The sequence below is a fragment of the Leptinotarsa decemlineata genome, unplaced genomic scaffold, assembly GCF_025532065.1.
Source record: "Leptinotarsa decemlineata unplaced genomic scaffold, Ldec_3_MD MMD2_tig00026282_RagTag_RagTag, whole genome shotgun sequence".
Lineage (NCBI taxonomy): Eukaryota > Metazoa > Arthropoda > Insecta > Coleoptera > Chrysomelidae > Leptinotarsa > Leptinotarsa decemlineata.
The window spans coordinates 15,166,552-15,179,130 of NW_027412668.1; the positions used below are offsets into that span (position 1 = coordinate 15,166,552).

The 12,579-nt window shown below is 37.5% G+C and overlaps 1 protein-coding gene across 1 annotated transcript; it reads left to right on the forward strand.

Moving 5' to 3' along the window:
- On the forward strand, positions 1 to 10,382 carry LOC111506094 (uncharacterized). The gene is made up of 7 exons (XM_074179877.1): positions 1 to 156; positions 229 to 442; positions 3,489 to 3,631; positions 4,445 to 4,875; positions 8,059 to 8,226; positions 8,283 to 8,462; positions 9,692 to 10,382. Exons 1-7 carry the CDS (start codon positions 93 to 95, stop codon positions 9,920 to 9,922), a joined length of 1,431 nt encoding a protein of 476 aa, XP_074035978.1. The 5' UTR covers positions 1 to 92; the 3' UTR covers positions 9,923 to 10,382.
- Positions 10,383 to 12,579: the final 2,197 nt, after the last annotated feature.

Here is a 12,579-nt window from a genome sequence, read left to right on the forward strand (position 1 = left end):
TGCTATCTATTTTTCATATGTTAATTTTTCATTTCAAACTGTCAAGTTTTGAATTGAATTATATAAAATCAATTTTTCGATAATTTGGGAATATGCAGAACATAAATAACTATACTATCGAAGAGGAGCAACAAATAGTTAGATCAGCAACAAGAAGTAAGTATTCATAACTAGAAAAATCAGATGACACAAGAATCAGATGCCTCTGGAGATGATAACTTATTCTAGGAAAGGAACTGAAGAGACATGATCAAATAATTAAAGAGAAACATTTCCGCATTCGAAATAACTCCATTCAGAATTATTTCATCAGAATGTCGTGTGAAAATAAGGAATGGTTTGTCTTGAGATTGATGGGAAATATCAGTTTAGCGGGTGTTCTCCAAATTTTACACGTTATGTCCTGGAGTCATACGAAAATGGCCGTGTATAACGTTGCTGAGTAAGTAAAAAATTGATATCAATGGTAATAATGATATTTATTTTCCTTTCTGTCAATAATTTAAAGCATCCTTATTTTCGAAAAGGTACACACACAATTCAGGAGTTGATACTAGGACCATTGCTATTCTTAATCTACATTAATGGTATCAGCAAATGTAATAAATGTGATTATGAACATTATTTTGCTGATGATGCCCTCGTATCAGTTAGTGATAAAGATCTAAATAAAGCTATTAAAAAAAATTAATAAAGCATTAAATGAAAATATTTAAATTAAAGCTAAATGTCAACAAAACAAAGGCTATGATACTACACCGTTTACAGAGAATTAGATTTAAATCAAATTGAAATAAGAATAGAAAATGACAAAATTGAGCTCATTAGTGAATTCAAATATTTAGGATTTATGTTGGACAAGCAGTTATCACTGAGTAACCATTTTAATCACATACAGAAAAAAAAATCAGGAAATTATACTTTTTTAGAAGAGTATCCCAACATTTAACCATGTAATCACCAGTAACAGTATATAAGACCATTATACACCACATTTCGAATATTGTCCCACTTTTCTATACACGAGTGATTTAAATAAAATGAAAACCCTACAGAATCGCGCAATGAGGATTATCTCAAAGGGTTATCTATAACAATTAACAATGATAAATATATTTACAAAATGTTACATAACCTTACCCCACCGACGTTGGGGTTGATAGAGCCACACTGCATCGCCCTCCTTGAAGCTCACTGGCAGTGACTTTTTGTCAAATCTTATGTTCATCCTGTCGCTGGAAAGCTGTAACTTGGTCCTAGCAAATTCGTGTACAATTTCCACTCTCTCCTTCTGGTCATTCACATATTCTAAAAGAGGTACCTCTTGAGATTTCATCGAAAGGACTGCCATGCCATACGGAAGCTTCAGTTCCCTACCAGTTAACAACATGGATGGCATATAACCTGTCGCGTCATGTTGGGAGCTCCTGTATGCCAACAGAAAAAGAGGAACCAATTTATCCCAGTCTCTTTGGTTTTCGGAAACAAACATCGAGAGGTAGTTATTGATGGTGCGATTATGCCTCTCGACCATTCCATCGGATTGTGAGTGAAGAGTAGTTGTTCTTGTCTTCTTTATTCCCAACAGAGTCATTATTTATTTCCATAAATCCGATTCGAAGTTGCGGCCCTGATACGAGTGTAGTTCTTGGGGTACTCCGTGTCTGTCAATTACGTTCTGCAACAGGACTTTTGCTACCGTTTTAGCCTCTTGAATGGGTAAGGCTACTACTTCAGGCTATTTGGAAAAGTAGTCCATCACAACCATAAGGTACTTGTTACCGGATGTGGTCATAGGGAGTGGTCTCAAAATGTCGACTGCGATTCTCTCGAAAGAGCACCCACCGATGTACTGCTTCAACGTTCCTCTCTGCCTTGTCTTCGGATCCTTTCTCGAAAAGCACAGGTCACAGCGTTTACACCACTCTTCCACGTCTCGACGGTAATTGACCCAATAAATAGTACCTCTCACGCACTCTCTTTAGAGTTCTATTTACTCCGAAATGCCCCCGGTGCGACCACTGTCGAAGATACTCGGATACACGTCTTAGGAAGGATCATCTGGAATTTGTGGGTTCTTCCATCCGGGTTTTCCCATTTCAGAATGAGTAGGTCATCTTGAATGCTCATGGAGTCCCAATGGAGCCAGTAACCCTTTTCCTGCTGGCCCAGCTTGGAAATCTTTTGCCATTCCGGTCTCGCTCCTTTGGCAATCCATTCTCGTACAGTTTTCAAGACGGGATCCTTCTTCTGCGCTACGACGATGTCTTGCCTCGTCAGGAAGGTAGTGTCACCTACAGAGGTTGTTAGCGACCGTACCACAACATGGTCAGGTGATTCCTCAAATTGTCTGTTCGTATCCCTGGACAAGGGACCCTTACAGGTTGCTACCCTCTGGGTCAGACGGAACCCGAAGCGGCGGGAGGTAGGGGAGCTTATCTCCCTAGAGATGTTCACAAAGAAGTCTCTGCCAGCTACATTATCACGTCTGGTGGAAATTTCTTCTTCTGGTAGCTGGGTATGTATCGTTGTCCTCCTGGTAATCCACAGTAATCCTTTTCAGGTCCGGTGATTCGTTCCGAAGTTCCCGGAAAAACTCTTCTTTACGATGATTTACGATATTCCTCTCTGTTACTTTCTTGTTTTTCCAGAATATTCAGTAATAATTCACGATCTTCCTTCCGGCGTAATCATTCTTCCTCCCTCCTTCGTTCTTCATTATCCGCCAGTCTCAATTGCAACGCCTCAAACATTTTCTTAAGTTCATCCATTTCGTCGTAATCGACACCGCTTGTTTTTCCATAAAACAGAAAATGTTTCAGTCAATTATTCCACTTCCGACACCAAATGTTACGTTTTTCTCCGTGGGTTTCCCAATAATTGACTACATTGAATAATCAAACTTAACTTTATTTCACTTTAAATACAACAAACACTTCAACTAAACTTCAACTATTATTTGAATGTCTATCGCCTTACTAGATCACTTCGCGTACCGCACTGTAATGTCCACTTGACTGTCTCGATATCCTCGTGGCTAGCCTTTAAATATCGTAATCGAATGTTGTAGAAATTTCGCCGAAGTTCTGTCGAAGCTGGTAGCATTATTCTAGTTGCTTCTCAAGTGGCGGGGAATCATCGTGCATTCGCGCGCTCTTAGCTACGTCACGTTTGGTTTATGGTTACCAGTGGCGACCGGCGGCCAGGCATGATTTACAACAATATATTTGCGAATAAAATGGACACATTTCTGTATGCCATTTCTCACGAAAAATAAAATATTAATACTGGCGTCAATATTTATCTGAAATTTAAAAACTTCGAGTCAAGTTTTCAAAAGAAGATCCGAGCTAATGTTACAGGCTAATCAGCTTAGAATTTTCAAACCAAATTCGACAGTGATGAAAATTTAGTGATTCGTAATGGTCACTTCCGACCGTGAAAGTTTCGAAACTTCAGTTCAATTTCTAAATAGTTTGTATTTTCAGTCCAGAAACCAACTTCATCTATGATAAACTTATACTAGATCACAACAGGATGCTTGATGAAAAAGTTCTTGCCGAAACTATGGACAATGATATAGCTTGGTTTGCCACTTTGGAGGAGTATTTCCAAGTATCGCTAGTTACTGGTAAGAACATTATTTATATAAGGTAAGTATTTGCAGCGAATTATAAATGCTTGGATTATTTTCTATTATTTTCAACTCATCCACTAGTAATCATTTATCAGTTACAAATATAAAATATGATATCGCTGATATGCATTTAGAGTATTTAAACCAAAAATTTAATACGATTGTTTGCTTATTCTTCTTTCTCAGAAGAATATCTATTTTTTACTTTCAATCCAATATACTATACAAATATGTTAATACAAAACCAAGTAGGTTAGGTTAGGTTAGGTTAGGGAAGGTTGGTGCTGCAAGCAGCTTCATCGGACCAGAACCTGTCGTTGCCATCGCTTTAGGCTTTACCAAACGAAGATTGAACACCTAGATGGCAAAGAAATTTATGGAGCGTTTATTCAACGTTCGAAGCTTGATACCAAACAGTTGTTTGGTATCAAGCTATAGTAGGAATGAACTACGATGTCGAACAGGCCTTCTCACAGGTCACTGTCATTTGAATCATCATATGCAGAGACTCAGACTGTCGAAAGGCAGTGTGTGTCGCATCTGTTTGGAAAATGATGAATTAACAGAGTCCCCAGCGGGGCAGGTTTTTAGAGTTTGGCAGAGCCGTACTCTCACCATACACTCACCATACAAACTAATCGGCTTCATTAAGAAGCTGAGTTTATTTGACCGAGTGTTAATAGGTGTGAGCCACAATAAACCCTTGCGGGTTGCGGTGGAGATCGAATAGACCCACTCCCTTTGGACCTAACCTAACCTATTATTGAAGAAAGGTGAGCCATTAAATACCGCTATTTTATTTTTCAGATTTAATAAGAATGTCTTCCGGAATTGTTAAACGAAAACTATGCCTGCCGATTTTCCGATTGTATCATAGAAAGCTAGCACAACATCGACGATCACAATGGAAAACGGGTACCGACGAAAAATGGGATACTCAAAGCAGTGCAACTCAAGGAATTATGATATCAGAGGATGAAGATGAATATGACCCGAAACATCCCGCATCTGTTGAAGTGGAAAAGCAGAGAAAAAAATGGGCGGAGATGATTGCAAAGTACAGAGCTGAAGTTGAAGTATCTAATAAAACTGACCTTGATAATGCCAAAAAAGAAGAAAACCCAAAGAAAAAAGCAACCAAAGCAAAGAAAAAAGAAACGGAAACAAGCAAAACAAAGACTGAAAACTCTAAGAAAAGAAAAGACGGCAAAGGAGATAAAATGGAGGGAATAGATGTGGTGAGTCTAAAAATGTTTCTGGTTTATCCTTATACTAGCAACTCGACCGTCGCAGGGGTGGTGGAACATATATGTCTAATTTTTTCTTATAATATAGTGTCACATTAGTGTACAAAACAAAGCTTTTCGTTTTTACCCGAAGAGCGTGCTTTTGAAGATATGAGGGCTGGAAGTTTCAAGGCCCCAATAACCTCTTGTGCTATTTTTTATCAGTGAATAACTAACCCTCGATGATAAATATTATATACTCCTTTCTCAGGTGGTATATCAGATAAATTATTTTGAAATATTCTTTGGGTACTTGAAAATTAATATTTGTTCATAGTGTTGACTGTTAACCAACTACTCAACACAGCTGACACGTTAGACTTGTGCATTTTAAAGGCAAATATCGGCCAAATGTAATGAACGAAAATTCTTATTTGACTTCGATGTAGATCTAGAATAACATAATAACCTGGTTAGTATTTATCAAAGAATGTAAACTTTCACAGCCGGAGATGATTGTCTGAAATCTATTTTCCGGTTTTTCGGCCGTGGTCTGCAGGTTCTTATTCCTGAAGTTTTGTCTACTACTGCGGCGATGAACATCAATAAAATCTGGGTACCTCTCCTTAAAGTTACACAACCAGATACCAAACCGGACACTGAAAGCCCTACCAAGGAAGGGTATAGTGGCAACGCTATACTCGGACTCAGCATTTCCCGTACCCGTTCAAGGAGGCAACGGTCATTCACATCCCGAAGCCAAAGAAGAACCACATATCCGGATAACAATAGGCCAATAAGCTTAACCCCTTTCATAAGCAGAGTGGCAGAAAGAGTCATCTTGAAAAGACTAGAAGACCAAACCAGCGAACTGGGAATCTTACCAGACGAACAGGTTGGTTTCAGATCCAAACACTCTAGAGAGCTGCAAGTCCTGAGGGTAGTAGACTATGCGACAAGTTTCAACCTGGGCAAAGAATACCACACCGGAGAGATATTCCTAGAAGTTTCCAAGACGTTCGAGAGGGTTTTGCACGACCGACTAAGAGCCAAATTGAACAATTTTGGCTACTCGAAAGAAATGGTGAGACTAATCGAATCTTGTCTAGCTGACCGTCGATGCCGCTGCAGAGAAGGACAAGAACTCTCCATCATGCGATTACTGGAAGCAGGGGTCCCACAAGATGCATTACTTTCGCCACACCTCTTCTCGATATACACAGCAAACGTGCCCATGCCTGAGAACAACTTTAACAAGTTGGCACTCTACGCGGATGACACAGCTCTACTGACGAGATCAACTAGCCATGCGCAAGTTACCAGATACTTGCAACAGCAGGCGGACAGATTAGAGGAATGGGCCAACCTTTGGAAGATCAGCATAAACCCTGACAAGAGTCAGGCAATACTGTTCATCCGGAGGATGGTACATCCGGTAGGAAATGTCACCTTCAACGAACAAAAGATTCCGTATACTAACGAAGCGAAATACCTGGGAGTCATTTCACTAGTTCGGACTTCCATTGTCTAATATGTAAAATGATTTGAAATCCCCGAAACAACTGAAAAAGAAGAATTAAAAATAAAGAGCTGAAAATAACAATTATAATTAAGCAAAAATAGCCTGAAATGAAATAATAGGGAAATAAAATACAAGTAAAATTAAAACGATTGAACAAAAAATAAAGAAATACTAATCTTCACTCTCGACAGAAGACTAACGTTCAGGACACACGTACGGCAGAGAATAGGGCTGGCGAGAGCCGCCAGATAAAACCTATATCCAATTAAAGGTCGCAGAAGCAACATGGAACTTCACGTAAAACTGCTGCTAATCAAGACCATACTACTCCCAATCATCCTGTATGCCTGGGGCCAGTACGCAGCGACATACAGTCGTAGTATCCAGACGTTCATGAACGGTTGCAGCCGCCGTAAACGCTCCGAGATACATACCAAATAGATACATTTACAGAGACCTGGACCTGAATATCCATTACGTAGACACGTATATGAGAGAACATGCAGAAAACGTATTCGAAAGAGTTCGATCACACACCAGTTCAGCGCTGCGCGATCTACATGAAGCACTCAACACGTAAGACCCAAGATTCCAAGAGAAAGATAAACATAAGAGGCCAACCAAACTGAGAATCAGAGTCCACCCAGGAGAGTCGCTATCAGGCGGTTCCAGTAAGTATAAAAACGTCTTAACTAGATTTCAAATTCAATTCTTTTTCATATTCAGTGGGATTCACTTGCTCGCGATATAAAGGCACTCGTCTCCTGTTATTTTGGGGGCTCCATGCAATAAATTACTCAAGTAAAGTCACGATTTAGTAAAATACCAGAGGAGAAAGTAAAAGCACCTAAAGGCTGGGTTTCGGTCAGATGTCAATCTTGCTGAAGTGCCCATCAGTAAGTTGAGGACCGCTCCGAAGGAGCGAGATCGTCGAGATGGAATGTTCTGTACACAGTAACCATGTGGGCAGAGCAACTCAGGGCACTCAACCCGGGACGATTTCAGGTACACAAACAAGGTCAGGTAATCCAATTAAGAGAAACCACACCACGCCCACCAAAAATAATATAAAACCAGAGTCAAATATACGAGCATCGTAGTTACCGCGTTCGGAACGGAAACAATAACTTGAGCACCAACTCGGGCACTGCGACCGTTGCCACATCGCCTTTGATAATGTCTACCGCAGTAGTGGGCGAAACGTCAGGCATAAAAACCTGCAGACCACGGCCAAGAAACCTGGAAAATAGCTTTCACATTCATCATTGTTATTTGACATTGTTCTTTGAATTCTTGTGAGTTTTCAAAAAACTATATTTTAATAAATTGATAGATGTAGTCGTTACTACTTGATAGGAGATTATCATGAAAAATGAGAAATAAAACTTCCTATTCCTACAATAACTTTTGTATATGTTTGAAAATGTCCTTATAGAACGAAACTGCAGTAACGTTAGTTACAAATACAAGTGGTGAAAACATAGAAAGTTTTTTCTCATTTTTCAACACTATATTTTCAAGTCGAATATTATTTTCCTATACTGAGAAACTTTGAATCAATAATTTAAATCTTCCCAAATCAGGTGCTGAAAAATTGTCACTGAAATATAATAAACTCAAATTTGAAAGAACTTTTTTTTTATATTTGATGATCTTTCTTGAAACTATTTCAGATCCAATTAGTTCCAATATGGATAGTGAAAAAAATTTTCGGGTATTTGGACCAGAAAACTTTATTAACAATAAAGCATGTGAATAGTTATTGGTCATACGTAGTTCAAGAGATACTCAAAGAAAGAAAGACCAGAGAGAAAATTAACAAATATCTGGAAACCCTTGAGGTGTGATTAATATATTGTTTGATTGAATAAAGATGTAAATTATAGTATATTCCCAGGCAAAAATCGATCCAAAAAAACTGGAATCTAGCTTGAAGTCGTCTGAGAAACCTTCTTATAAAACTCCAAAACGGCTCCACAACATTTACTATGAACTAGGTGCCATTCCAAAGAAGATAGTTCCAACTCAGAAAAAAAATTTAGTTGATACATGCTTGATATCAGAAGCTACAAAAGAGGTAATTATTGAGGGTAATTCTTGGGTTGAGGCTAAATTATCGACTATTCTTTTGTTTCTTGTTTTCTACTGCGGGGTCATTACTTGAAACAGTTGCTTCCAACTAGCATATCACTTGTAGTGTCCGACCGAAAGTTCGGTTTCGGTCGAGTTTCGGCAAAAAAACGGGTTTCGGTGCCAAACCTGCCGAAACTACGACCGAAACTGCATTCGGGAGTTCCCGCGCTGTAATCGGTTATGTTCGGCGCGTTGAATTTCATACAATCGACGAAGACATTTTTGCCGCTTCCACGTGCCTAATCATGTCGTGACTATTGTGATATTAGGTATCAACTCAAATAAGTAATTTCATGTTTAATATTTTTGAAAACCCATCAAATATTCAAAAGAAGAACCTACACCTACTCAAATGAACACCTCACCTCACTATATATATATATATATATATATATATATATATATATATATATATATATATATATATATATATATATATATATATATATTTGTCTCTAGGTTGCTTTTACAACATGATCAAAAAGGTCCAAACATTTGGCTGGGTCCAGAACAAAAAAACAGAAAGTGCTATGCTGAATGCAGCATAAAAGCACTTTTTGAATCAATTAGATGCTATATTATATGCCAAATGTCATGTCACCACCACTCAACCGATGTTTAAAGAGCAATATTTTTTCCGTTGATTGTGATTTCATTTTATTCTTTCCTAACAATATGACAGTTTCTAAATTTTATTTCAAATGGATTTATATGAACACAATCAGAACTGTTAACTGCCAGATCATAAAGCATAAACATTAGTCAACTTCACATTAAAAAGAATACATTAAAGAGAAATTTAGCCTAGCTTTTTTATATAATCTTCTAATGTATATATGCCCCATTGAAACCTCAAAACTAAAGTTTTTAGGTTTGTTTCTGATTTTACATTTTCGTATGCCCCCATCATACGAAGGTGACTTTTGTGATAAGATTTGAGTATGAGATGCAACTGGAAGTTATTTTTCGTTACTCTACAAAGTTTTTTTATTTACCTCTACAGTAAAGCACTCAAAATGCAATTCTAGTAAGCTGTTAGACAAGTAAGAGATGTATGAATCTCATTGACACACAAATATTTGACTATTAGGTTTCATACTTAAGAAACGATTTTGTTGTGTATAATAGTGCTTGACAATTTTTTTCCATTCTACGTTTCTTTAATTTTTTCAGTTAGAAGATGAATTTGCTCTACATACTGGCGAACTAGTTTCATTTCCTAGGCTAATCAAGCAAGATATACAGCTGTATAGACACCTCCCTTGCTTTTTACAAGACGTCAATGTTCGATACGATGATGGGAGCGATATTCAAAGACAGAGATCAATCCTAACGTATTCTTTAACCAGCATCATGAGTACTTTGAAAATATGTGTCAACGAACAGGATCTGAGTGACTGGTGAAACTTTTCTTTTGCTATCGGCATTTAATGAAAATTGAAGTGGAAGCTAAAAGTATATTTAAAATCATTATTTGGTACTGAGAACACAACTTGTCGTTTATTTTGGATTTTGAGAAAAATAATTTTGGATGAATATTTTTTATATTAATTTCAATATTATACTTAGTAGACATTTCAGTACACCTGAATTCCACAAGCCGTATTCAGTATATGAAAAGGTCTTCCTTTTGTAATTCAAACGCAAAGTATTGCTTGTACCTGAGATAAAATTACAATTATTACCAAGCGATATAAAATCAGTTAGGGATATCTCAAATCTAATGTAATTTTTCTACAGAATTGAAAATAATTAAAAAGGATTTTAGGCCTATCAGGCTACAAAAAAGATAATCTGGTTTGGAGCGAGTGTAAACACCTATTGAACTTTTCAATTTATTATGTTGAATATATGTTAAATATATGTTTGTTTGATTTGTTATACCTCACCCAACTAGTCGCCATCAAATGCGAACTTCCACAGCTTAGTCTGAATGACACCATTCTCAAGGTAAAATTGTCCTCTGAATTCACCAAAAACTTCATATAGATGGCAAACTCAAATTCGAGGATCATATAGTTGAGCTAAATAAAAAACACGCATCTGGCTGTTTTGTTATCAAGTCAGTTTGGAGATAGCTAACACATATCAGATATGGCATTGCCTTCTGAAGAGTATGCAGCAAAATAATGTTGCAGACTATTTTTGTCTTACAAAAGCGAGCCATCTGGTATGTGTGCATGGCAAAGTTCCAAAAATACTGCAAACCATTATTCATTGAACAAAGAATACTTTGAAACAGTAAGTCTGAGATAACTTGATCAAACTTCACCTGCCAATGACAGCAATGGTAAATGATTCATTGATTACACAACACAACAAAGTTTTTGTTTCGGGGTTGAAATTAGATGATTTTAATGTATTTCCACGTGTTAAAACCGAAAGTGACCATACAAATTATATATTAGCTCTTGTTTTCAAGATATATATCAATATATTATATATAATATGTATATTGAGTTTTCAACAAATGAAATATTTCATCACCAACAGTTGGTACACATGTTTGTTTACATAACACCCCTCTCATCAGCTATTCTTAAGTAGTAAACATAACCTATGTGAGTTTGTCAATTGTACGCACGTGGTTGCTATTGAAATTATCGTGTGAAGTTGATTTTTAAATTAATTTAAGTGCTGATCTGAAATGCCTCGAAAGTTTGTGAATTCTGTCGAAAGCTTTTGCTATATATGTGGTGAAATAACATTTAAGGCTCAGAAACGTAAAATGACACCTATCGTTAAGACAGCCTATGAACATTATTTTGGTGTGAAAGTTGGGGACCAAGATAAATCATGGGCTCCTCATATATGTTGTAATTCTTGTTCCGTCATATTGCGAGAGTGGCTGAAAAATAAAAACCGGGCAATGGCTTTTGCAGTACCTATGGTTTGGCGTGAGCCTACCAATCATACAGACGACTGTTATTTCTGCTTAACTTCTCCCATTAAGCAAGGTTTATCTATGAAGAAAAGAGGAACGGTTAAATTCCCTAATCTCCCATCTGCTCTTCGGCCTGTACCACACTCAGACAATTTGCCAGTCCCTTCTCCACCCCAAAACTATGAAATTTCAGAGGAAGGTGATGAAGACTGTTTAGAAGGAGCAACCCATCCTTCTACATCCTATGACCCTGATTTTGAGGTAAGCGATAGGTCTAGTGATCCGCACAGAATTAGTCAAGCAGAGTTGAGTGACCTTATAAGAGATCTTCGCTTGTCTAAGGAAAAGGCTGAGCTGTTAGGGTCAAGACTACAACAGTGGAATCTTCTAAAACATGATGTGAAAATATCTCAGTACAGACAGCGTCAAAAAGATTTGCTTCCTTTTTTTGAGAAAAAAGAAAACCTCGTAGTTTGTTCTGATGTTAATGGTTTGATGGACTGCTTGAATTTGGATCACACTCCATCTGAATGGAGACTGTTTATAGACTCTTTAAAACTAAGCTTAAAAGCTGTACTTCTGCATAATGGAAATCAGCTACCCTCTATTCCTATAGGTCATGCAGTTCACATGAAGGAAACGTATATAAATATGAAAACACTTCTCCAATCAATCAAATATGAACAACACAAGTGGCACATCTGTGGTGATCTGAAAGTCATTGCTATACTCCTAGGAATGCAATTAGGGTTCACCAAGTACTGTTGTTTTTTGTGTCTGTGGGACAGTCGGGATAGAAAATCTCACTATAAAAAAATGAACTGGCCTACACGAGACCTAAACACTAATGAGAAAAATGTAGTTTACGAGCCTCTTGTAGATCCTAAGGATGTTCTCCTTCCCCCATTACATATTAAGTTGGGACTAATGAAAAACTTTGTGAAGGTCATGGACCAGGAAGGACAAGCTTTTAAGTACTTGAGAGCAAAGTTTCCCAGGTTGAGTGATGCTAAAGTCAAGGAAGGCATCTTTATTGGGCCTCAAATCCGTGAAATCGTAAATGATCCTGCTTTTGACATGATTTTAACAGGAAATGAAAAAAGAGCCTGGGAAGCCTTTAAGGGGGTTGTACATGGGTTTTTAGGTAACAAAAGAGATGATAACTTCACAGCATTGG

Coding starts and splice junctions, on each gene's coding strand:
- LOC111506094 (XM_074179877.1), top strand. CDS start 93: ATGCAGAACATAAATAACTATACTATCGAAGAGGAGCAACAAATAGTT. Junction 3,632..4,444: donor CCAAGTATCGCTAGTTACTG/GTAAGAACATTA, acceptor TTTATTTTTCAG/ATTTAATAAGAATGTCTTCC. Junction 4,876..8,058: donor AAATGGAGGGAATAGATGTG/GTGAGTCTAAAA, acceptor AAACTATTTCAG/ATCCAATTAGTTCCAATATG.